Source organism: Rhineura floridana, chromosome 8 (genome assembly GCF_030035675.1).
Source record: "Rhineura floridana isolate rRhiFlo1 chromosome 8, rRhiFlo1.hap2, whole genome shotgun sequence".
Lineage (NCBI taxonomy): Eukaryota > Metazoa > Chordata > Lepidosauria > Squamata > Rhineuridae > Rhineura > Rhineura floridana.
This window is the reverse complement of record NC_084487.1, coordinates 30,842,810-30,870,577: the sequence shown is the minus strand read 5'-3', so window position 1 is coordinate 30,870,577 and position 27,768 is coordinate 30,842,810. Positions and strand designations below refer to the sequence as shown.

General features: G+C 43.4%; 1 protein-coding gene across 3 annotated transcripts in view; it reads left to right on the top strand.

The window, feature by feature from the left end:
• PTN (pleiotrophin) overlaps positions 1-27,768 on the top strand; it is a 154,020-nt gene that overhangs the window by 117,707 nt on the left and 8,545 nt on the right. For all 3 annotated transcript variants that reach the window (XM_061582704.1, XM_061582703.1, XM_061582705.1), the window contains exon 4: positions 2,154-2,315. In XM_061582704.1, the coding sequence (XP_061438688.1) occupies positions 2,154-2,315 (162 nt within the window). The remainder of the gene's footprint in view (positions 1-2,153; positions 2,316-27,768) is intronic.

Here is a 27,768-nt window from a genome sequence, read left to right as displayed (position 1 = left end):
CCCACCTTGTGCGCAACCTTGAGCATTATCTATAAAAGAGATGAAATGAAGCCATTTGTGGCCAGTCCTTCTGGGCTATGCCAAAGACTGCTGGAGCAAAACTGCTGAACGAAGAGTACAGATGCAAGTCTGCTGAAAGAAGCCTACTACAAAGATTACTACAAATGGATGGAGATAAGTTTACAAGGCCAGTCTTAGCAACTGCGTTGCAGAAGCATGAAGCCAGCCCTTGTGGCTGTGTCAAAGATTGCCGGAGTGAAGATTACCAAGGCCAGCAAAGCTAAGGCTACTGAAGCAAGCCTGCTAAAGACAGCTAGAGATAAAGATTACAATGCCAGTCTTAGTGACTGTGCCAAAGAGTGACCGGTCCTTTGCAACTGCACTGAAGAGGCCTAAGAAGTTGGCTGCTCCTGACCAATGGCTGCCTAGAAGTCCACTTTTCTGGAATAATTATTTTTTAAGTTTAGCAGGTATTTAACACTGCAAAAAGTGTAAGAAATATATATATCCCCGTGTATGATATTATATAAAGTTTAAGGCTGAGGCCAAAGAGTAAAGTTTGTACAAATAAGAAACGTTTAAGGCTATTTGTATAATGATAATAAAGTATAAGGCTGTTCTAATAAATTCTTATATGTATAAAGTACTGTGTATTTGCTTTGCAGCCAGTCACTGATGTTGTACATTATTATGTTATTTGCCAGCCACACTAAGGCACTGTGTAATTGCCTCACATTATCAGCACTAACTAGTGAATAGTTATAAACTTGTTAAAGCCAGCTATGTGCTGCTTTAATCATTATGTTATAAGATAAAGCCAGCTATGTGCCTATCTAATTGATAAGAGATAGAGCTTGTTTGAATCATATACCTGGCTACAGCCAGCAATACCTGTCTATTTAGCTATTGGCTTACTAGGTAAGGCCAGACTCTCTCTTATTATGTATGCACAATGTTTGTACTGACTGCAAGCCAGTTACTTGTATTTTAGTCTGAACCAGACCTTAGTATAGAAATAAAGAAATATATTTTGATTTTCTGCTGTGAAATCCTATCATTATATATCCTGATACGTCCTCGATCCCAAGGGGAACTTGGGTAGGATATCTTTTTCTAGGTTTACCTAGCCAGTAGTCTGCTGTCAATAACAGGACTCACTTAGGTGAGGACAACATTTGACATACAAGACTGGTTAGACATGAGTAGAGAAAGAACGTGTAGAGCCTCATCCCTGTGCATCCACTAGATTGGGCAGTAACAACAGGATGTTCAAGAAGGTGGAGAAAAACTTTCCAGAGTGTTCAGATTCATGCTATCTGGTATTTTCCCCCCAATACTATGATTCCTATCAGTCCCAGCCAGTATGGCCAATGGTTAGGTATGATGGGAGTTGTAGTCTGCAACATTTGGAGGCATATTGGCTGTCCCTGTCATGCCTGGTCTAAAACATTCAAAGCAGGAAACTTCACACTCTTCCCTCTAAAAATGGCAGGGCAATGAAGGCAGGGTAAGCCTTACATGCCAGTTGTAGCCAGTGGTCTCAAAGATGGTCTCATTGGTCTACAGCAGCCTTCTGCAACCTGGTACCCTCCAGATGTTTCAGACTACAATTCCCATCGTTTCTGAGCATTGGCCATGCTGGGTTTGATGGGAGTTGAAGTTGGAAACACTTGGAAGGTTGGGGGAGGCTGCTTTAGAGTTACCACCACATTTTACCTAAAAAGTTAAAAATATTCTAAAACACAGTTTAAAACATTCTTTCATTCATAATCTTTGGGTTGCCAGGAACAGTCCCCTTTAGCCATCAAATGCCTGGGTAAATAGGTATGTTTTCAAATTCCTCCTAAAAGTCATTAGTGATGGAGACAGACATATCTCCTGGGGAGGGCATTTCACAAACGAGGAACAACCACTGAAAAGGCCCTGTTGTGTCAGTGTCAACCGGGCAGCGCTTGGTGGCAGCACCATCAACATTATGCTCTATCTAGCATAGATATTAGCATGACTAATAAGAGTAAAAGAGCAAGATCATCTTTTTGTCCTGTTTGAGAAGGAAAGTGCTCTGTGGACAAGTACTTTTTAGCCATGTTTCCCATCCTTTTCATTGGCTGATAATATAATATTTTGTGCTCATTTATTCATTTTTTTTACAGCGGAATGTAAATACCAATTCCAGGCGTGGGGAGAGTGTGACCTAAACACAGCCTTGAAGACTCGAACTGGGAACCTCAAGCGAGCCCTTCATAATGCAGACTGCCAGAAGACGGTCACCATCTCAAAGCCCTGTGGGAAGCTTACCAAATCCAAACCTCAAGGTAACACTCGTTTGAAAATAATTGCCACAGGGCCTCTCCCATCCTTGCTCTAAGTATCTTAAACCCTTGCCTTGGCAGGGAAGGGCCATAACTCAGTGGTCCAGGCTACATTCCCAGGGTCTCTAGTTTAAAGAAATGTGAGCAGCGTGACACAGGTCTGTTTGAGAAGTTTACAGATTGTGTAAGCAGGAACAAAAACTCAGACCACAAAAGGGAAATGTACAACTCAGTTTTATTGAATACAAAACAATAAACATGCTCACAAAGCTACCACACAACAGTTCAAAAGAAATATCCACAGGGCTTCAACCACAAGAGGGAATATAATTACTTTTCAATGATTTTGGCGTATGTGCTTTGGATTTACATGTGAAGGCCGTATTCAAAAGTTACACCGGCAAAACAGATGTACTTAGAGGGCAGAGAAGGCAAGTGTTCACTTCTTACCATACAATGGGCTCTATGGGGGAAGATGCATCATCAAATCCGACCCATTCTAGCTTTGTCCAAGGCATAAACTGTTATTAGGTGGGATCATCTAATGCAGTTGTTCCCAACCTGGTGCTCACCAGATGTTATGGGCTACAACTCCCATCATACTGTAGCCAGTGGGAAGGCTGATCTAAAATTCACTTAGATCTTGAGAGTGCATTCTTCTGTTATGATAAGGGAGATCTTGGATAGATAGAGAATTTACTGAAGGTGGTAAGGTTTGTTATTGTAAAGCAAGAAAACTCCTTTGGCTATGCAGAATTTGGAATGTTGCCTTAAAAATAAAACAATAAGAACATAAGAAGAGCCTGCTGGATCAGGCCAGTGGCCCATCTAGTCCAGCATCCTGTTCTCACAGTGGCCAACCAGGTGCCTGGTGGAAGCCCGCAAGCAGGACCCAAGTGCAAGAACACTCTCCCCTCCTGAGGCTTCCGGCAACTGGTTTTCAGAAGCATGCTGCCTCTGACTAGGGTGGCAGAGCACAGCCATCACGGCTAGTAGCCATTGATAGCCCTGTCCTCAATCATTTTGTTAAGATATAAGGAGAAAGACAAGTGGATAATAAAGTTGTAGAAAGATTTTATTAATGTCCCTCTATGAAAAATATTCTAATAAGACAAATGTATATGTTTAGTTCACACTTGAACTATATTTAGAGTGATTGTATAATAAGAAGGACATTATCTGTCTTTTCTTGTCTTTTAAATTATACAAACCTATTTATTCTATGCTGTTTCCTCTTCTACAAACACTTAAGCTGTTTTTCTTTTTGGTTCAGAATCCATTTTTTCCCCTCCATTTTTCCTCCTTTTGTTTGCTTCCTTCTGCCTTAATCATGTCCACTCCTTTGCCAATCAAATTGGTTGATTTTCAGTTGTGAGTCTCCAGGCAGGAAAATGCCTTTTTAAAATCTAATATACAGTGCCAGGTATTCTTAGTCGCTCACTAATATAATGATGTTAATGATTGTGTTGATGACAACGATGACAATCATTATGAAAATGGGGATTTAGCACAGGTTCAGGAATTGGGCTGAAAAAAACATGAAATGGGTTGTTGTATAACCCTTTCCAACATATTATTCCATGCAGTGAAGACTGATGGCTCCGATGTCCAGGAGCTGTCCAAGAGTTCCCAGAGTTCTTTGGGAAGAGAGACTGACTGTTAAACCATTCAGGGAATTGTAGCTCTGTGAGGGGAAGAGGGGTCTCATAACAATTCTCAGCAACCTTCACAAACAACACTTCCCAGGATTCTTTGGGGGAAGCCATGACTGTTTAAAGTGGAATATATGTATGGTGTGAATGTGGCCTATGGGAAGAGGGAAGAGTCTTCATGCTTTTGGTTGGAGTCTACTACTGACCATCCAATCAAGGGGAAGATGAGAATGTAACTTTTGAAAAGCAAATTGCTGATGTATTGAGGAGTCATGATGTAGTGGTAATGGGGGACTTCAATTATCCCAATATCTGTTGAGAGACAAACTCTTCCAAAAACGGCCCCTCCAAGAAATTTCTGACTTGTGTTGGAGGTACCTTTCTCCTACAGAAAGTGGAGGAAGCAACCAGAGGATCAGCTATCCTGGACTTGATTCTAACCAATAGAGATGATTTGATGTTGGGGCCATACGACAATGGAACCAATTACCTAGAGAGGCAGTGGCTTTCCAACACTGGAGTCATTCAAGTGGCAGTGGACAGCCATCTGCCAGGAATGCTTTGATTTGGATTCCTGCATTGAGCAGGGGGTTGGACTTGATGGCCTTGTAGGCTCCTTCCAACTCTACTATTCTTTGAGTCTATGGTTCTATAGTTTAGGAGCACTTTAGTGTAGTTTATTAAAAAAAGCTGAGTAATAGGGCCTTATGATCGAGGTGTATACAATTATGCATGGTGTGGTTATAGAGAAGGTTTTTTTTTTCCTTTCTCAAAATATTCCAACCCAGCATCTTCGGCTGAAGCTGAATGTGGGAAGATTCAGGACAGACCAAAAAAAAGGTACTTCTTCACACAGCACATTGTCAAACTATGGAATTCTCTCCCACAAGAGGTAGTGATGACCACCAACTTGAATGGCTTTAAAAATGGATTAGACAAACTCATAGAGGATATCAGTGGCTACTAGCCATGATGGCTATGTACTCCTTCAAGTGTCAGAGGTGGTATACCTCTGAATTCCAGTTGCTAGGGAGCACAAGTGGGGAGAATGATGTTGTGCTCCTGCTTGTAGGGATCCTATTGATATCTGGTTATCCACTGAGAACCAGATGGGTCTTTGGTCTGAACCAGCAGGGCTCTTTGTGTGGTCCTCATAAATTTTAATGAACACACCTAAGTCAGAAAAGGAGTCTGCCACTATGATCACATGGCCACTTCACCCCTAAAACACACACAATCATAGTATATCCTCTTTTTCTGGAAGGGACTCACATTTTCCAGTGCAGAATTTAAAATCTTTTTTTTAAAGAAAGAAAGTAGTAGTAGTAGTAATGGATGGTATTCAGTGCTAGTCCTACTCAAGGTAGACCGATTGAAGTTAATGGGCATGACTTATTAAGGTTCATTAATTTTAATGGGTTTACTCTGAGTAGGAGTTAGCTGAATAAAATCCAATGCATGAACCATATTCTTCCTGGCGGGCAGTGCCTCCAAAATACAAGCAAACAGTCAGCAAGTGCACCCCAAGATCTTTCCATCAGGTGTTCTCGATGACGAGTGAGGAAAAACCAGTTAGCTGTGTCTGTGTTTCTTTTAAGGAATAATGTGCAACGCAAGTCCCAGCGCACAGAGATCTGCATGTTCAGCCATAGACATACCTGTGTCAATCCCAGATATATATATATTTAAAAGAATGTTCTAATTAATTGGATCTTTTAATGAACTCTGCAGCTGCAGCAGGTGCTGTGTGCACAGGGGAAATGATAGCGGGAGCCGAAGCTGTGAGATGTGCCACTGTGCGTCAGACAAGGCTTATCATGCCTGTCACAAAAGGTGCACTGCATGGCTGCTTGTTTACTGGCTCAGAGTTTCTGCTGTTGCCTGAAAAACAGCAGAGCCTAATCAACTATCAGGGTTTTCTTCAGGTTTATTTGCTTTGGATAATGAAATGAATACTGGATGGAAAGAAAAGGAGGCAGGAGCCTCTAAAACTTCTTATCTTCCATGCTCACTCTTTGTGTTGCAGATGTTTTGGGTAAGGGGAGGGGGGAATCCACTATGATGCCATGTGGACTGAGAGTAGCATACATTCAGCACTACTCTCTAACTGCACAATAAGAACATAGATAGAGCCCTGCTGAATCAGGCCAATGGCCTATCTAGTCCAGCATCCTGTTCTCACAGTGGCCAACAAGATGCCCATGGGAAGCTCGCACCAAGGACCTCAGCGTCACATTGCTGACCCCACTTGTGATTCTCAAGAACTGGCATTCTGAGGCAAGCTGCCTCTGACAGTGGAGGAAGAGTTCAATCTTTGTGGCTAGGAGCCATTGATAGCCTTATTCTCCATGAATGTGTCAAATCCTCGTTTTAAGCCATCCAAGTTAGTTGCCATCCTTACTTCTGGTGGGAGAGAATCCCATAGGTTAACTATGTGCGGTGAGGAAGGACAATAGCTCAGTGGGAGAACAACCGCTTTGCATGCATAAGGTCCCAGGCTCAATCCCTGGTGTCTCCAAGTAGGGTTGGGAAAGGCTCCTGCCTGGAACCCTGGAGAGCAGCTGCCAGTCAGAGTAGACAGCTCTGAGCAAGATATACTAGTGGTCTGACTTGGCACAAGCCAACTTCTTATGTTGCTGTGTGAGAAGTACTCTCTTTGGTCTGTTCTGAATCTTCACATGGCTAGAAGCATCTTTTTCAGGGATGTTTGGCCAGTGTTCATGGTGGGGAGGTTATCTAGTCCAACTCCCTGCTTGATGCAGGGAATCCAGAATGAAAACATCCCCCACAGTATAGACTCCACTTAAAGACCTCCAGTGAGGGAGAGCCCACCACCACTCTAGGTAATTCTTTCAATTGTCAAACTGTTCATACCATCAATACGTTCCTGATCTTATTAAGGAATTTTTATTTAAATTTTTTAAATTTTATTTCCATTTATAGACCGCTTACTATCTAAAAGATCCCAAAGTGGTTTACAACAGAATATACAAGGTACAATAAAAAACATAACAAATTAATTTACAAAGCAAAATACGTAAGCAATATCGACATATATAATCATATACATAAACACAGTATAAAAGTTAGAATTCAACAAGGGAAGCCTGTAAGCTGCCCTCCTCACTCTATGAAAGTGTCAGAAAACTGAAATTATGTTGACTATGGAGGAGGGCGACAAGCAGGTAAAAGGTTATTGCTTCCCTGGGGCGACTTGCCGCCATTTCTCTGAAAGCACTGATGGGCTTCCAAGAAGCTACAGTTTGAAAACCACTGTCAAAATGATTGATTCTCATTCAATTTTGACATGACTAACCATGTGAGCCACAAGAAATTTAGGAACATGGCAAGCTGCCTTATACTGAATCAGACCATTTATCTATCTAGCTCAGTATTGCTTACTCTGACTGGCAGTGGCTCTCCATGGTTTCATACCAGGGCTTTTCCCAGCTGTACCTGGAGGAACCAGGGATTAAACCTGGGGCCTTATGCATGCAAAGCAGATTATCTGCCACTGAGCTGAGTCCCTCCCCAAAAAGGTCACCAGACAGATGAGAGGATATAATCAGGATACTTTAGTGGTTTCCAAGACAATAAATGGGACAACGTCCTTCATACAAGGTCTGATCAATGTTAGTTCCTTGCAATGAAGAGTTCCAGATTTGTAGCTGGGTTTATAAACTACATGACCACAGATTTGTAGCAAAACTACAGTGTTGTAGAATTTGATACTATTGCCATTATTGCAAACAGGAAGATGGCAATTACTGGTATATTATACAACAGAGGGAGATTTTATATAGATGTGGTGATGATAAACTTTTTTTAAAAGTTGGAATATACTAATTAGGAGGATATGTGGAGCGCTTCAGTACCATATAATCATCTGATCTGTTTGCTCAGTGTTGTAAGAGACTGCGTTCCAGAAAATCGGCAAGTGGTAGTTTTGCATCTGTTAGTGGCTCGCAAACATTGGGAAACAGTTATGCTACAAAGCAAGAAAGTTAGCACTGTTAAATTAATAAGTTCCATCTAAAACACATTTGAAAAATCCAGGGAGATGCATCTGGATACAGAGAATTATGGGGCTCTGTCACCAGAACAGCAGTGCCTCCTCAGATGTTTCACTCACATGGGCAATGCACACATGGAGGGGCAGTGACAGGCTCCAGTCCTTCCCTTCTGCGCATTCATAAATGTCTGAAAGGGGTGCCCATGCGAGCAGCTTTATGCACAGGGAGCTGTGACTGTGCAAGTGGTTCCTTTTGGGTGGCAGGTTCTCACTCATGTGGACACACCCTTCCAGATATACAGTTGTAAGCATTGGTGATCCCTCCACGCATTCAATATATACGCAGCATGTGTGCATGTGTAAGTCACATGAGAGGAAAGCCTGAAGGGAGGTAGGGTTTCATTGGATTTGGGCGTGAATTCAAAGAAAATGAGTCATGCTTTGGAGTGTACACTTACCTGGGAGAAAGTCCCACTGAGCTTAGTGGAACTTACTTCTAAGTATAAGAACAGAAGAGCCTGCTGGATCAGGCCAGTGACCAATCTGGTCTAGCACTCTGTTCTCATAGTGGCCTGTGGCCAATCACATGTCCATGGAAAGCCTGTAAACTGAAACAGAGCACAACAGCACTCTCTCCACCTGCAATTCTGAGCACTCTCTCCACCTGCAATTCCTAGATTTGTTCAAATGTGTTTGGAGGTGTACTGCCTCCAACAGTGGAGGTAGAACATAGCTAACGTGGCAAATGACCATTGATTCCTACTTGCATAGGATTGCATTGTTCACTGGAAATTAATAAACCATTGAGGTAGTTGGTGCACTGACCATGGTTTGAATCAATCCTTTTAATTAACTAATTGCCTTTATAGCACATCTTTCTTCCTTGAACTCAAGAGAACATACACGGGCATCCCCTGGTGGTCTCCTATCCAGGCAGTGACCAGACCTTGGTCAGCATCACTTTGGCATGTTTGCTGTATCACAGGTCTTCAGAACATGTTCTGGAAGTTCCTTTCTTGTGACTGCTGTTTCCTAGAAGCCCCTCTATGTGTTGCTTGCTGGTGCCTGATATATTCCATCTGGCCTGATGCGACTTGAAAGGTTTTCTCATGGAAGAGAAGCAGCTGAATGAGCATCTTATTACCCTTTGCCATCTCGTTGGTCCTAATTCCATCACTATGGGTCCCCCTTTTCACAGCTTTTTTCCCTGTCATGTGTTAATGCTGTGGTCTGCAGTGCCATCTTCTATCAGCAGGTGCTGCTGTTTCCTGATAAGTGCCTTTCCAGAGGGTTCCAAAAACCCAAATATGAAGCAGCCCACATTTAAACACAGATGCTTGTTTTTAAAAATAGAACCCACAAACGTCTGTTCCCAAAAACAGGTAAACAGTCATAGCGAGAGAACTTCCCGTCTTGATCATTTGCAGAAATTACTAATAGAAGTTTAGAGGCTGTCAGCACCTGAATCTGCCTTCAGTGAATGGTGACCATATGTGTATCTTGACTCAACAACCAAAGCTGTGAGAGAGCTTATTTACTGAGCATAAAGGGAGCAAGAGCTTTTTTCTTTTCTTTTCTTTTTTGGTACTCTCCCAGGGAATCTCAGTAGACTGGGTCTTCTCAGCCACCCACAGTCACTCAGTTCAACCATATAAAATGAGGGGAGCCAAGCTGCTTTGCTCCACAGACTTTTGTTGATAATAGAATGCATTCATTGTTCTCAACTCAAACTCCAGAGCGGATTGCAGAAACCGGAGTGGGTCCTGTACGGTGGAGGATGGTCTGTTAGGGTTAATGGGCTGTTGCCCCACCAACCTTACTCTGTCCTCAGCCAGTCCCCACCTGCCTGCTTTCTTACTGACAACCACTGTAGGGAATGGGACTGACTGCCAGTTCCTCCTCCTTAGTCTCAGTGTCTCCCTTGTAGAACTCAGCAGGGAGGAGAATGGGGGCAAAACTAGAATGTGTTGATTCTGCCTGTCATTGGCTTTGGCTCTGGATGTCATGGGCTCTGATTCTACCCATTGCTTCGGTTTCCTGCCTTCTGCCCTACCAGCCACCATTGGCCCTGCAGTTTAGTATGTCTGTACCCAAAGAGGTTGAGCTGGTTTCTTTATACATGGGCTGGTTTAGAGCATGTGAGGCAGCTTTCTGAACCAATTTGGGGGCATCCCTGGTGTGCTCTAGGTGGCCATCTTCCATATTATAATCCCCTGTGTGGTAATGGTGGCTGGTGCCCATTGGGACTGGTCAGGCCAGTAGGCAGGGAGATAAATAGTATGTGGAGCTGGAACCAATGAGAGACAGAGCAGGCTCTGTTTACAAACCTACAAAGCTAGACTGGTTGTCAGTAAGAAGGCAGGCAGGTGGGGGCTGGTGAGAGCAGACTGAGGTTGATGGGGCAGTGCCCCATTTGCCCTAATGGACCAATTTCCACTGCTGTGTGGTCAGAAAGTGGACACTTTACTGCCCAACTGGCCATGGTGGATGCAACCAGGAGATGCAAGGCAGTGTCTTAGAGCAGTCTGGGGATAACAGTGTACCACTCTGGCCGCATTAAGAACACAAAAACATAAGAAAAGCCTGTTGGATCAGGCCAGTGGCCCATCTAGTCTGGCATCCTGTTCCCACAGTGGTCAACTGGATGCCCATGGGAAGCCTGCAAGCAGGACCTGAGTGCAAGAGCACTTTCCCCTCCTGAGGCTTCCAGCAACTGGTATTCAGATGCATGCTGCCTCTGACCATGGAGGCAGAGGATTGCCGTCATGGCTAGTTGCCCCTGATATTCTTATCCTCCATGTATTTGTTTAATCCTCTTTTAAAGCCATCCAAGTTGGTGGCCATCACTGCCTCCCGTGGGAGTGAATTCCATAGTTTAACTATGTGTTGTGTAAAGAAGTACTTTCTTTTGTATGTCCTGAACCTTCCAACATCCAAAGCCCCAAATGCTGCAACCTTTCCTCATAGGGAGTTGCTCCTTCCACCTCTACAACCAAGGGCTGGTCATGTTATTCAAAGTGCTCCCAGCAGATGTGAAAGTATCACTCCTTCAGTGAACCTGTTGTTCCACTGAGCAGAAAAAAATGCTGCTGATGCTGGTATCCTTCATCTGCCTTGCCTCACAGATACTGAAACTTTTATTTTTTTAAAAAAATGCTGCATCCAGTCAACCATTGCAAATAAGAGTGGTACATAGGTTAAAGTTCAAGAGTTACTTTTCCTCTGCATGACATGATTAAGGCTGCTTTCACACATGGGGCTGATTGCGTTAGTTTAACTGATTAAAAAGGAAGCCCTTCTGTCCCGATTTCTAAAACCCCTTTCACACTGTAGTACCTGTTATACCGACATTTCGCGCAACATAAACAGAGTTTTTCTCCCCCCCTTTGTTTTAGGGGGTTTGGTGTATTTTCCCCCAACTTGGTTTTTGAGGGTCGTGGAGGCAGCCCTGGGGGTTGGGGGTGGGTGGCGCCTGCTATTGCAGCCGCCAGGAGCTCACGGAGGTGGCTCTCCTTATTCTTAATTTTTATTTTGGGGGCTACGGGCAGCATCGCCAGCTTCAGCAGCCGTTGGTAGTTCACGGAGGCAGCTCCTTTTACCCTTGCTCTCCCTGTTTCGGACTATACCAGAGCTCATAGTTGTGGTGGCTGCGGCTCCGGTGGACTGATAACGCACCTCCCTTCATCCTTCTTTGGCCCAAGTGCTCATTTCCCCCCTCTGTTTAAGGTGGCTCCTGCTCATTTTCCCCCTGTTCCACACTGCATGCTGGGATGCCTGTCACTTGAGCGGCTGTAACTAGCGGAAAACTCCCATGATGTTCCATATTCCCAGCCTTGCTAACGGATTATTTGTGGTTTCATTTGTCACTGAAATTTTCACTAAACTTCCACTGCATTCCACCAGAATTGTGAAGCTAGCTTGTGCGTCGTGTGAAAGGTCAAATATAATGCAGAAATTAACAGGTAAGAAACTGTCAGAATAACAGAATAAACTGCAGTGTGAAAGCACCCTAAGTCATTTGCCCCCGCGTAGGGATGGGGGCTAATTTCGATTCAGCTTGCATTTAAAGCTGAATCTATGAAATCTTTCTGAAACAATATGAGAACTGAATGACAGCTGTCCTTCAAAATTCACACATATCCAAATTTTGTGATGAAGTTCTTCAAAGAATGTTTACAAAAATGCATATATTTTTATTTATTAAATTTATATACCCCCCCTCCTCTCAAAAGGAGCCCAGGGCAGTAAACAGGCAATAAAACACTAAAAACATCTATAAAACATCTTAAAAACAAAACATCTTTTAAAAAAAACTTAGACATTTCTATGCATTAGGGGAAATTGAGCCTAAAAATGAATATATTAGTAAAAATAACATATAAAATGCATTATATTAGGAGAAACTGTTTGCACAAATGTGTACATTAGTCAAAACTGCATACAAACGTGTTTATCAGAAAATAGCACTAAAATAATTTTCATGAGGGTTTTTTATTAAAGAATTTGCAAATCGCTGCAGAAATGTGAACTGAATTTAAAATAGGAAGAATGAGAAATGGGGAGAACTGAAATGGACAGATCCTTCCATCCGTACCCCCAAGGTATTGGAACACTGATGTGGGAAGTAACCACATCAGTCACTAGATCCATGAAATTCCTCCCTGCAGACCTCACTGGAGTGGCATGGGAGCCAGCCTTGTGGAAGTAGCATCCATCTTTCTGTGATAATCTGTGAATCAGCTTGATGTCGGGCTTGATTTTGGTCGTGTGACTGTGCAGCCTGGTTTTGAAGGAGCCAGATAATAACAATTACGGCCCCAGTAAGTTCCAGAGGCTATTGCCATAACCTTCCATCTCTCTTTCTTTGTTGGCAGCCAACTGGTGGCACAGTCCATGACCCTGTCTGAATGAATCGCTTGCCTAATTCACAGTTTGCAGCTGTTAAAAGAGTGCTACAGCAATGTGGGCAGAAGCAGCTAGTAAGGAGGTAGACTAGTCCAGCTGTCACTTTATATATGTGGTCCAGAAGCATCCTTTCCTTCTTTCCTTTCCTTATTAAGAATGATAAAATCCTTTTTTTAATTAGGAACTTTTTAAAAAAATGGCTGTAGGTTTTAATTGATTGATTTGGTAAATTGATTGATCTGGTAGATTTATCAGCTGATCCTCCAATCAGAGATTGAAATTTACCCTTGGTGAGTCTGTGGGTGGAGGAGACAGTATCAGGGTGGTTGCACGGATGTGGTGGTTCAATGCTCCAATGACCAACTCACTCCACTGAGGAGAAGACACTTGTGACAGCCTCCATACGCCCTGCTTCACAGATCAATACCCCCTGAAAGATTTGATCAATTCTGGCTGTAATGTACCTGAAGAAGATGAAAAGGAGAAGTAGAGCTGCGTATCATCAGCATATTGCTGGAAACGCACTCCAAATCTCCTTATGACCTCACCCAGCGGCTTCATATAGATATTAAAAAGCATGGGGGACAGAACCGAACCCTGTGGGACCCCATATTGGAGTACCCAGGGATTCGAGTAATGCTCCCCAAGCACCAGCTTCTGGAGACGATTTTCGAGGTAGGAGCACAGCCACTGCCAGGCAGTGCCTCCAACTCCCAAATCCGCAAGCCGCCCCAGAAGGATACCATGGTCGATGGTATCAAAAGCCGCTGAGAGATCTAGGAGAACCAACAGAGTTACACTCCCTCTGTCTCTCTCCCGACAGAGGTCATCATACAGGGCGACCAAGGCTGTTTCTGTACCAAATCCCGGCCGAAAGCCAGATTGAAATGGATCCAGATAATCAGTTTCATCCAAGAGAGCCTGGAGCTGGCAAGCGACCACACGCTCTAAAACCTTGCCCAGGAATGGAATATTTGCTACCGGTCTATAGTTGTCAAAATTTTCAGGGTCCAAGGAAGGTTTTTTTAGGAGTGGTTTCACCACCGCCTGTTTCAGACTAAGTGGTACCACTCCCTCTCGTAGAGAGGCATTAATCACTTCCTTGGCCCATCCGGCTGTTTCATTCCTGCCAGCTTTTATTAGCCACGAGGTGCAAGGGTCCAGGGCAGACGTGGTCGCCCGCACCTGTCCAAGCACCTTGTCCACATCCTCGAGCTGTACCAACTGAAACTCATCCAATAAAACAGGACACGACTGTGCTCTGGACACCTCATTAGGATCAACTGCTACAATATTGGAGTCAAGGTCCCGGCGGATGTTCGTGATCTTATCTTGGAAGTGTCTCGCAAACTCATTGCAGCGGGCTATTGATGATGTTATTGCGTTCTGGGGACCAGAATGTAAAAGTCCCCGAACAACTTTATAAAGCTCCGCTGGGCGGTTAGAAGATGACTGAATGGTGGCAGCAAAGTACTGCTTCATTGCTGCCCTCACCGCCTTCACATAGAGCCTGGTAGAGACCTTCACAAGTACAAGACCACAGCCGTCGGGAGTTCGTCTCCATTTGCACTCAAGCCGTCTCCTTTCTTGCTTCATCACTCTTAGCTCCGGGGTAAACCACGGAGCCACTTGAGCTCTGCAAAGGAGAGGGCGCACTGGGGCAATCGTGTCAGCTGCCCGGGTCATTTCCGTATTCCACAGATTGACCAGGGTTTCGACAGGAGCGTCAGTTTTATCAGCCAGAAAACTCCCTAGAGCCTTCTGAAAACCCTCAGGATTCATTAGTCTCTGGGGACGGAACATCTTAATTGGTCCTCCACCCTTGCAGAGGGAAGAACACATTGTGAGTCTAAACCTCAATAGGCAGTGGTCTGACCATGACAAAGGAATAGATGTCAAATCCCTCACTCCCAGATCACCATCCCCTAATCCAGTGGCAAAAATCAAGTCTAGAGTATGCCCCGAAATATGCGTAGGGCCAATAGCAAATTGAGACAGCCCCATGGTTGTCATGGAGGCCATGAAGCCCTGAGCCGCCCCGGACAAAGTGGTCTCGGCATGAATGTTGAGATCCCCCAATACCAAAAGTTTGGGGGATCGCAACACCAAACCCGCGACCACCTCCGTCAGCTCAGTTAGGGAGGCTGTTGGGCAGCAGGGTGGATGGTACACCAACAGTATTCCCAGTCTGTCTCGTTGACCCAACGCAATATGAAGGCACTCCAGACCATTAGTCACCTGGATAGGGTGCCTAACAAGAGGGATGGAACTTCTATAGACCACAGCGATTCCCCCTCCCCGACCCTCGGACCTTCCCAGATGCTGAACCGAATACCCAGGTGGGCATAGCTGGGAGAGATTAATGCCTCCCAGATCGCTCACCCAGGTTTCAGTAATAAACGCCAGATCGGCCACCTCATCCACAATTAAATCATGGATGAGGGGGGTTTTATTATTTACCGATCTGGCATTAAGAAGCAGCAACTGGAGATCCGAGGGTTGGCTGATAGAACTACCAGTAATCCTGTGGGTGCGGGGAGGACCGGAACACGGTACAGCCACCAATTGTCTGGGCCGAGTTCCCCTAAACTGGCATGTCCTCCTCACAACACCATACCTCCCATTGCCCATCACTACGCTAATAGTGGCCGCCTCTTGTCCTCCCTCCCCATACCCTATCCTCCCACCCAGGCACATAATAAAAATAAAAATAAAATAAACAACAAAACTCATAATCTATATACAATCACACCCACACTCATACAACCACTCATACCACCAAACAACAACAATGACGATAGTTAGCAAACAACAATAGCAGTAGTCGTCACAACAAGGGCCCAAAGACGGTAAAGGGTCCAAAAACAATGAATGCACTGAATGGAGCCAACCCGGAAAGCAGTGCCGGATCTAGAAACAGCTCGGAGCCGTGGCGCCCGAGGTCAAAGATGCCAAAGATGGAACATGACTCCCACTCTCACCGCCACCAGGGGCTCCTCCGTGGCGCTCTCACTGCTACGGAGTTGCTCCTACACGGTGCTCTCTCGCCGCCACTCTCCCGCAGCTCTCTCACTGCCGCCGGGCGCTCCTCTGCAGTGCACTCCCCACTACCACATCGTTCCCTCACAGCACTCTCTCGTCGTCAAGCACTCCCGTCCCACGGCGCTCTCACCGCCGCCAAAGTGCTCCTTCACAGTGCTCTCTCACAGCCACACTTGGCGTCGTACACTCCTCCGCAGCGCTCTCTTCTTCAGGTGAGGCTGTTGATGTACTAAATCACTGCCTAGCCGCGATAATGGACTGGATGAGAGCTAATAAACTGAGACTCAATCCTGACAAGACTGAGATGCTGTTGGTGGTGGAGCTCTCTGCCCAGATGGCTGATGTCCGACCTGCCCTAGATGGGGTTACACTCCCCCTAAAGGAGCAGGTCCGTAGTTTGGGGGTCTTATTAGATCCGCTGCTGTCTCTGGAGGCTCAGGTAGCCTCGGTGGCACGGAACACGTTCTACCAGCTTTGGCTGGTAGCCCAACTACGACCCTATCTGGACAGGGAGAACCTTGCCACAGTTATCCATGCTCTGGTAACCTCTAGATTGGACTACTGTAATGCACTCTACGTAGGGTTACCTCTGAAGACGGTTCGGAAACTTCAGCTGGTGCAGAATGCTGCGGCCAGAGTTCTTACTGGGATTAAAAAATATGATCATATAACCCCTGTCCTGGCCCAGCTGCACTGGCTACCAATATGTTTCCGGGCCAGATTCAAAGTGTTGGTTCTTACCTATAAAGCCCTTAACGGCATTGGACCGCAATACCTGGTGGAACGCCTCTCCCGCTATATACCTGCCCATTCACTACGTTTGACATCGAAGGCCCTTCTCCGGGTTCCAACGCATATGGAGGCCCGGAGAGTAATAACCAGAGCTAGGGCCTTCTCAGTGGTGGCCCCCGAGTTATGGAACGCCCTCCCTGATGAGATACGCCTGGCGCCTTCTTTATTATCTTTTCGGCGCCAGGTAAAGACCTACCTCTTTGCCCAGGCATTTTAATTTAATTTTATTTTAATTTGTCTTTGTCTTGATTTTGTTTCTATATTTTACAGCGTATTGTTATCATGTTTACTGTATTTTAATCTGTTTTTACCTTTTGTACACCGCCCTGAGAGCTAGAAAGCTATAGGGTGGTTTAAAAATCTAATAAAATAAAAATAAATAAATAAATAAAAACATAAGAATCCAAGAACAACCTGCTGCATCAGGCCAATGGCTCACCTAGTCCAGCATCCTGTTCTCGCAGTGGCCAAACAGATGCCTATGGGAAGCCTACAAGCAGGACCTGAGTGCAAGAGTACCCTTCCCTCCTGCAGTTTCCAGCAACTGGCATTCAGAAGTACACTGCCTCTGACCATGGAAGCAGAGCATAGCCATCATGGCTAGTATCGACTGATAGCCTTATCCTCCATGAATTTGTCTAATATTTTAAAGCTATCCAAGTTCGTGGCTATCACTGCCTCTTGTAGGAGCAAACATCATAATTTAATTATGTACTGCATACATTTTATTTTATTTATTTATGATTTTATTTATTAAATGTATTAATCACTTTTCTACACAGATACATGCACTCAAAGTGACTTACAGTTTAAAAAAAGTAAAAGTATATATATATATATATATATCTTCTTAGGAAGATGACACAACAAAAGCCCTCCAAAAGCCTCAGTTAAGAAGCAAATGCCTGGGAGGAGAGAAATTATTTTTCCTGGTGCCTAAATTTAGATAATACCAGGCATACCTCCCTGGGGAGAGTGTTTCACAAACGGGAGGCTGCCACTGAAAAGGCCTATTCTCATGTTGCCACTCTCCATACCTCCTTTACAGGGGGCACACAAAGAAGAGCATCCAATACCGAGTACAGGGTCCAGGTTGGTACATGTAGTGAGAGGCAGTTCTTGAGATATTGGGGTTCTAAGACTTTATAGGTCAAAACCAGCACTTTGAATTGAGCCCAGAAACTAATTGGTAGGCAGTGCAGTTGTACCTGAATTGGTGGTGTGTGCTCAAACAAACTTGTCCCAGTGAGCAGTCTGACCTGAATTCTGTACCAGCTGCAGTTTCCTGTCTTCAAAGGCAGCTCCACTTGTAACACATTGCAGTAATCTAACTTAGAGTTTACAAGAACATAGACAACAGAAGTCAGGCTATCCCTCTCCAGATATGGTTGTAGCTGGGCCACCTGTCGAAGATGATAGAAGGCATTCCCCGCCACTGAGGCCACTTGAGCCTCAAGTGACAGTGGTGGATCCAGTAGTACTCCCAAGCTACATACCTGCTCCTTCAAGAGAAGGCCACAACCCCTCCATCAGGTCTAGAGAACCACCCACTAATAGTGCCTCGGTCTTGTCTGGATTCAGCTTCAGTTTATTGACTCTCATCTAGTCCATTACTGAAGAAAGTAATCAGCCTAGCACATCTACTGCCATACCTGGAGATGTAAAGGAGAGAGAGAGTTGTGTGTCACCAGCATATTGCTGACAACTTACTCCAAATCTCCAAACGACCTCACTCAGCATTTTCATGTGGATGTTAAATAGCATGGGAGATAAAATCAAACCCTGCTGAAGCTTACATTGGAGGCTCCAAACATCATCATCTGAGAACAACCATCCAAGAAGGACCAGAACCACTGCAAAGTAGTGCCATCCACCCCCAACTTGGACAGCTGCTCCCAAAGAATACCATGGTCAATTGTATCAAAAGCCACTGAGAGATCAAGGAGGATTAACAGGGACGCACTCCCCCTTATTTCTCTCCCAACATAGGTCATTATACCGGGTTTAAACTCCGATTGAAACAAATATAGAAAATCAGTTTCATCCAACACAGCCTGGTTTCGGCCTGAGACCATGGGCTGCAGAACCTTGCCCAAGAATGATTAGTTGATTATTTATTTATTACGGTCAAGGGACCAGAGTACAAATACAGTTACAAAACATCATAAAAGCAGCATAAAAACAAGAATGGAACATGAGTGTGTGTGTGTATGTTATGTGCCTTCAAGTTGATTACGACTTATGGTGACCCTATGAATCAGCGACCTCCAATAGCATCTGTTGTAATCACCCTGTTCAGATCTTGTAAGTTCAGGTCCTTTATGGAAGCCTTTATGGCTGCCTTTATGGAATCAATCCATCTCTTGTTTGGCCTTCCTCTTTTTCTACTCCCTTCTGTTTTTCCCAGCATTATGGTCTTTTCTAGTGAATAATGGCTTCTCATTATGTGTCCAAAGTATGATAACCTCAGTTTCATCATTTTAGCTCCTAGTGATAGTTCTGGTTTAATTTGTTCTAACACCCAATTATTTGTCTTTTTCGCAGTCCATGGTATCCTCAAAGCTCTCCTCCAACACCACATTTCAAATGAGTTGATTTTTCTCTATCTGCTTTTTTCACTGTCCAACTTTCACATCCATACATAGAAATTGGGAATACCATGGTTTGAATGATCCTGACTTTGGACCTTTTCTGGTTCTCTCATAGTTGCCCTCCCCAGTCCTAACCTTCTTCTGATTTCTTGACTATTGTCTCCATTTTGGTTAATGACTGTGCCAAGGTATTGATAATCCTTGACAAGTTGACAAGCTGAGGAACATGACTGACTGGCCAGTAATTATTTAGCTCTTCCGGATCCAGGGCGGGTTTCTTAAGGAGTAGTCTTATCACCGCCTTCTTTAGGCAGATGGGGACCACCCCCTCTTGCAAGGAGGAATTAATCACCACCCTAGCCCATCCAGCCATCTCCTCCTTGCTAGGCTTTATTAGCCATGAAGGGCAAGGATCAAGAGTGCAGGTGGTCACCCGATCCAAGTCAAACATCTTGTCCACATCCTCGAGCCCTATCAACTGAAACTCATCCAATACAGCAGGACTAGACAGTGCTCCAGTCACCCCTTGAGATTCATCTGCCGTAACAGTGGAGTCAAGGTCCCGATGGATGCAAACGAGTTAACCCTCAAAGTGTTTTGCAAACAAGTCACAGCGGGCCACCATAGGTTTCATTACCTCCTTTTCTACCCAGAAAAGCTCTATTGGATGACACAGTGAGGATGCAATGGAAGCTGTAAAGTATGTCTTCTTTCCTGCCTTCACTGCCGCTGAATAGGCTTGATAATGAGCACTTACAAGTGTTCAGTTGCGTTTGTCTGGAGTTTCCCCCCCACTTGGGTTTAAGCTGTCTCCTAGCTTGTTTCATTGCCCTAAGCTTTGGTCTGTACCAAGGAGCCAAATAGGCTCTTTCAAGTGGGAGAGGGTGCTAAGGAGCTATCATGTCAACAGCCTGGGCCATCTGGATGTTCCACAGATCAGCCAGGACTTCAACAAGAGCACCAGTTATATTAGCCGGAAAACCCCCCAGAGCTGTCTGGAAAACAGCAGCCTCCAGGGATGGACCATCCTAATGTTCTTTTGTCTTTCCTAAATCTTCCAATGTTCAGCTTCATTAGTTCTAATGTTATGAGGGAGGGAGAAAACTTTTTCTCTATCCATTCTCTCCATTCCAAGCACTTCTGTCATGTCACCATTTACTGGCCTTTTTTAAAAACTAAAAAGCCCCCAAAGCTGCAACCTTTCCTCCTAGGTGAGTTGCTCCATCGAATTGATTGTTTTGGTTGTCCTTTTCTGAACCTTTTCCAGCTCTACAGTATCTTGTTTCAAGTGAGGCGGCCAGAACTGTACACAGTATTCCAACTGCAGGCGCATCAAAAATTTGCAAAAGCATTATGAGTTGTTATGTGGGAGATGAATACCATGGCATTACCTGGTAGTTGAACACAATGGGACTAACTTCTGAGTAGACATGTACATAGTGTGTGGCAACCTACATGTCACAAAAAAAGACAAAAGATTAAGATTTGCACAAAATGTGTATATGCACTGATGCAAATTTATGCATCATTATTGAAGTTTAAATAGAAACACATTTAACCATAGTGGGGCAGACTGTGACCAGATTTCTGTGTGCCTGCTCAGTCAGCTGTATAGGAGCCAACTGTTGATCGGTATCTTCAAGACCTTTGCTGCTTCCCCTTCTTTATCTTTAGACTGCACTTGAACTGGGGCGCACTTTAAAAACAGGGAACACATTCAAATAGAGAACTGACAGCCCATCAAACAGAGGATAGTCCTCTGTAAAGTAGGGCACATGGCCACCATAAAGGCATAGGATGGCACTGTAAGAATGACTTTTCCAGTTTATATCTATGAACTGCACACATTACATAAGTGGTGGCTAACCCATGTGTCATGGGCTGTATCCACCTACCCACCCAACAACAACATTTCTGAAGACTCCCAAATTTGGCCTTTTTGAAATCTATTTTCTGCTTGCCCCTTATCTACATGGTCCTTGCTAGCTGTTTCAGGCATTTTTAGGAGTCTAAAATGCCTTCAGTCCCCACATCTTTTCTTATCTTGAAAAATGACTTTTTCTGCCTCTGGGGAACCACAATTTCAAAAAGGAGGGCTTCTTGTTTCCCAAGACCTTCTTGCAACAGGAAGGATGGCATCTGATTTTAGATATGAAAGGACAGCAAACAGTCTGGGATTTGAACTGTTGTACAGTAGCAGTAGCAGTTGTTTTCTTCCTCAGGTGCCAAAGAACTGAACCAGCCTTGGATATTGTGTACTTTGATTTGGAGGAGGGAGGCACCCTTTACTGTTTCCATTCAGACAGGAAAATGTCTAGGGCTGACCCTGGGTGCAGCTCAATGCTCTGTACTTCAGACTCTCAAATGGCTGAAAACATTAAAAATGGCCTCTTCTCCTAACAATGAGTAGATTGTCTGCTTTTTGTTTATTCTGGTTATCTCATCCTTAAGGGGAAATGTTTCATCCCTTTAATATCCCATTGAAAGCACCCAAATTATGGATTTGATAATAGGCAAATTAATTTTGAACGCACACTTAACTGCTTAAAAAACCCAGACAATCAATTTAAAACTCTTTCATCAGTCCTACTAGAATCATGACTGTAATCAAAAAGAAAATGCTGCATTTCTGTGTGGTATTGCATTCCTGGATTCATCTACATGTATGATTATTGTGCCTCTCAGGCTTTAATGTTGTTATTTGATGGGTACAGCGGCTGGTAACATATATTAGCAATACAGAAGTCAGAAGAATAAACTGCTGCTCAGGGTAATTAGACAGAAAAATGAGGGACTTTCTCATTTTATGTGGTGTGGGAAGCCAGCTGCAAAAGGTAGCAGCCCCCACAGACAGCAATAAATAGCTTCTCTCTTCTAAACTGTAGGGTTGAGATGCTTGAGAAATGCAGTCTTTGTGAACTGTGACAAAACTGACTAGGGATTAGGGATGGAAAGATCTGTCAATTTCGGTTCTCTCACTTTCTCACTTTTCCAAGGTTAAATTCAGTTCTCTGCATTTCTTCAGCAATCTGCGAATATTTTTTTAAAAAATCCTCTTGAAAATTCTTCACCATTTTAGTGTGAATTTCTCCAAATAAACACAGTTTTGTAGGCAGTTTTGACAAAGCTACAAATTTTTGCAAGCCGTTTCTCATAACATCATGTCTTTTTGCATGTTATTTTCACTCATATACTCATTTTTATGCACGCTTTCCCCTAATATATGCATTTTTATAAATATTGTTTAGTTGGTGAACTGCATCCCAAAATTCTAATAAATTCGTATTTTGAAGGTTGCCCGTGTTTCAATTCTTATATTTTTTTTGTAAGTGCAAATTTGATAAATTCTGCTGGATGCCAACTGAATCGAAATCCCTATTAGGGATGGGATTCGCCCCCCCTGTGCTCTGTCCCCACTCTGCTCCACTCATCCCCAACATCATGGAGAAGGAGGAGGCAGGACAGAAGGGGCCCTTTCTGAGTGGCAAGATAGAGTGGCTACCACAGCAAAAGCCTTCCAGGGCAGGGCCAGAGGAGGAACAGGAAGAGGAGGTGCCACACCACAGGCAAGCCAGGGTGGGTGAAAAATCTCCTTAACTCTGACCATGGGGGGGTGGTAGTCAGAATTAAGTGAATATTGCCCATTGCAGCCTGTCGCTTCCCCTGTGGTGTGGCACCCCCTCTTCCTGATCTTCTTCCTCCTCTATGGTCTGGCCCTTCTGGTAAGGCTTTTGCCACAGCTGCTGTTCTGTCTTACCACCAAGGGAGGGTCCCTTTTCTCCTGCCTCCTCCTCCTCCATAATGGGCAGAGAAGATTGGCAGCAGGGTGTGTGTGAATCCAATCCCTAGAACTGACCAGTATGAACTGCACTACACACCTGCCAGACTAATGTTCGGATTAGAACTAAGGCCACAATCCTAGAGAAGTTCCATACTTTCTGCAAAAACAAGACCAGGAGCAGACTGCGGTACAGATCATGAACTGGTCATATCGAAAATCAGAGTAAAGCTAAAGAAGAACAACCAAGCAATCATAATGCCAAAATACAATTTAAATAACATCCAGAAGAATTTAAAGATCAAATAAGGAACAGGTTTGAGGCTTTAAACTTAGCTGATAGAGTACCAGAAGAACTATGGAGTGAAGTCAGAGACATTATCAGGTAAAACAGGCAAAAAGACACGTTGTTATGTGCCTTCCAGTTGATTCCGACTTATGGCGACCCTATGAATCAGCTAGCTCCAAGAGCTTCTGTCATGAACAACCCTGTTCAGATCTTGTAAGTTCAGGTCTGTGGCTATGGAATCAATCCATCTCTTGTTTGGCCTTCCTCTTTTTCTACTCCCTTCTGTTTTCCCCAGCATTATTGTCTTTTCTAGTGAATTAGGTCTTCTCATTATATGTCCAAACCTCAGTTTCATCATTTTAGCTTCTAGTGACAGTCCTGCTTTAATTTGTTCTAACACCCAATTATTTGTCTGTTTTGCAGTCCATGGCAAAGCTCTCCTTCAACACCACGTTTCAAATGAGTGGATTTTTCTCTTATCTGCTTTTTTCACTGTCCAACTTTCACATCCATCTGGAATACAATGGTCTGAATGATCCTGACTTTAATGTTCAGTGATACATCTTTGCATTTGAGGACCTTTTCTCGTTCTCTCATAGCTGTCCTCCCTAGTCTTAGCTTTCTTCTAATTTCTTGATTATTGTCTCCATTTTGGTTAATGACTGTGCCAAGGTATTGATAATCCTTGACAAGTTCAATGTCCTCGTTGTCAACTTTAAAGTTACATAAATCATTACTTTAGTCTTCTTGACGTTCAGCTGTAGTCCTGTGTTTGTGCTTTCCTCTTTAATTTTCATCAGCATTCATTTCAAATCATTACTGGTTTCTGTTAAGAGTATGGTATTGTCTGCATATCTTAAATTATTGATATTTCTGCCTCCAATTTTCACACTTCCTTCATCTTGGTCCAATCCAACTTTCCGTATGATATGTTCTGCATATAGATTAAACAAACAGGGTGATAAAATACACCCCTGTGTCACACCTTTTCCGATTGGGAACCCCTCGGTTTCTCCACATTTTGTCCTTACAGTAGCCTCTTGTCCAGAGTATAGGTTCTGCATCAGGATGATCAGATGCTGTGGCACCCCCATTTCTTTTAAAGCATTCCATAGTTTTTCATGATCTACACAATCAAAGGCTTTGCTGTAATCTCTAAATCACAGGGTGATTTTCTTCTGAAATTTCTTGGTCTGTTCCATTATCCAACATATGTTTGCGATATGATCTCTGGTGCCTCTTCCCTTTCTGAATCCAGCTTGGACGTCTGGCATTTCTTGCTCCATATATGGTAAGAGCCTTTGTTGTAGAATCTTGAGCATTACTTTACTTGCATGGGATATTACGGCAAGAGTTTGATAATTACTGCATTCCCTGGGATCCCCTTTCTTTGGAATTGGGATGTATATTGAACGCTTCCAGACTGTGGGCCATTGTTTAGTTTTCCATATTTGTTGGCAATTTTTTGTCAAAATTTGGACAGATTCAGTCTCAGTAGCTTGTAGCAACTCTATTGGTATGCCATCTGTTACTGGTTATTTTTTTTCTCCAAGTATTTTAAGAGGAACTTTCACTTCACATTCTAAAATTTCTGGTTCTTCATCATACAGTTCCTCCGTGAATGAATCTGTCATCCTGGCCTCTAGTTAAAAAGTTAAAAATCAATGGATGAGTGATGAAACTCTTAAAATTGTTAAAGAGAAAAGGAAAGCAAAAGCAAAAGGATACAAAAACACGGTGAGAACCCTAAATGCAACAATACATCGACTAGGGATCGCCAAACTGACCTGGAAAATTCATGTTTTCCATATTCGCTTTGTCATCTGATAGTCCCTGCTCGCCTGTTTGTTCGCTCGTTCCCGATGTAAAAAACCCGCTTTTTTTGTGCCCGCGCATGCAGCGAGAGGACCCATACATTCTTTTCGCTTTTTCCCAGTCCTGCCTGTAACACCACCCCCTATAAGCCAATTGGTCTGCAAAATATGACATATGCTCCTCTCCCCTTTGCACCGAAGGACACTAACTCGCATGTGCTTTAACGTAAGAGCGCGGAAGTTTGAATTCCATGACGGTTTGGTAGTGGTGGCTGTAATGGAGTTCTCCAAGTTTTTGGCTCTTGTGCAGCTCCACTTACAAGTATTACATATCTGCCTTGTGCAGCTGAGGGATGTTTCCCTTCAATTCATGTTGGTGTCACAAGAAACTGAGGAGAATCAGGTTGGTCTGATATGGAAGGAAAGCCGCGATCGATTGTTGTTTCTGAGGTGAAAGCAGCTGCAGGGACAAAGAGAACTATTACAATAGTTACTGTATAGAAATAGAAGAGGACAACAAAAAAGGTAGAACAAGAGGCCTGTTCCAAAAGATTAGAGAAATTAAAGGGAAATTTAAACCAAGAGTAGGGATGTTGAATAATGAACAGGGGAACACACTGACTGACCGAGATGAAAAGGAAGATGGAAGCAATACACTGAAGAACTATATAAAAGAGACGCAAGGATGACAGATTCATTCACAGAGGAACTATATGTTCAGCTCCACTACCCATTACCTTTATGAAAGAAGCATGTGTGAACCGATCAAATGGTACTATTGGTGGGCCTGGCTGCATACTGGAGCAAGTCTCACAACTTTCTTAGGACAGATTTTTTTATTTCCACTTCTATCCACCAGCTGCTGCTAAACAGAATTCAACAGAATAAAAAGAAAATAAACAATAAATAGATTCTGGAAAATGAAAAGATTGCTCCCTAAAACAAGCCTATATATGAAAAAAATCAATTCTGTACAAAAAAGGGGGTGAAAGAAGCATTTATGAGAACTGATTTACATATTATGTCAAATTAGATGGGTGGTGGTGGTAGGATTCTGAACTTTACCACTTCCAACAGTAGGAAAGCTGGGGGTCATATTTTGAATGCTCTCCCCACCTAAAAAAGTTTTTACATGTTGTAGATTAATCAGTCGGGGAAAAAGGAACCTTCCTGCCAAGCTGGTAGTATTCGTCAGCTTTGGACCCGCAGAGGTTGTTGGACCACAGCTCCAGTCATCCCCAGCCAGGGAAGTCAGGAATGTCTAACAACATCTGGGGACCCAAGGGTAAAGAATACTGTCTAAGCTAGTTTAATATATATGCAGGGAGCTTTTTTAGGTGGAAACATCCAACAATGTCAAATACACTGACACATGAAACTCTGAAGTGGTACAGTCCAGAAGCAGGTTGGCCACTGCTTGTGTGAACTTGCAATGCAGAGCTATTTTCCTATGCATCTTCCTTCGCTGGCCTATTTTGGCATTCAACAGTGCCCATCAGCAGCAAGACTGCCTGAAGCTATGATGCTTATTGTGATAAAAAGCGCCAGAATAAACAAATGTTTATTCTCATTACTATTCAAAATGGGTAAATCATTTCCTTCCTTCTTTTCTGGCTTCCACGCTCCCCCTTCCTTTTCTCCTTTTCTTTTCCTTTCTTTCAATAGTTTGTTTAATCGCCTCCCCCCTTCTCGTCTCCTTCACTCTGTCCTTTGTCCTCTATCAGCATGTCTCATAAACGTTTAAGAGGCAATTGTCTCACCTGTGGAATAATAAAAACAAAATTGCATGGCTAGTTTAAAATAGAGATGCTATCTGTAGGTTGATGCAGCCAGTGTGACAAAAAAAAAAGCCATACTGCCCTTTTAAGAAAGAAAGAAAGAAAGAAAGAAAGAAAGAAAGAAAGAAAGAAAGAAAGAAAGAAAGAAAGAAAGAAAGAAAGAAAGAAAGAAAGAAAGAAAGAACCTGGGCGACATCACTAACCATTTCTTTCAAAGATGCCCCCTTTTTTTAACCTTGGGGAGAGAGCTATTATGTTATACTTCCAATCTGTTGTGTTGCTTGTCGGCTTTCTCTTCTACTGACATGTATTTAGTTGCTTATAAGATTTATATACTATATATTGCCCTTCAGCAAAGCTTCCAGGATAGTTTACAAAAAGAAACAGAAAAGATAAAGTACATAGATACAGCAAAAAAAGTTTAAAATCATCATAGAACAAGAGTTTACAGCTCCATGTTACCGTGATCCAGAATGAGCATGACAGACCCATGTAGCCCTGAGTAGCATAAATCACATTTTTAGAGGTACATTAAAATGCTCAGCAAGGTTTTAGACAACACTTCAAGCTCTGGTGTTGACTACTCTGATGGAATGAAACCACTAAGATTTTCAAGGTGAAAGAAGCTTGAAATGGTTAGTGAACTTCAGGAAGGAGGACATGTTTGATCTGCAGAGAATATCTAAAAGGTCATCTTTGTATGGAAGGGCAATTTGTATTCAGTTATGGCCGTTGTTATCGTTGGTTGTTTTGTTATATTATGTGAAAATGAAAAGAAGAAGCTTGAAATCTAGGACAAATCT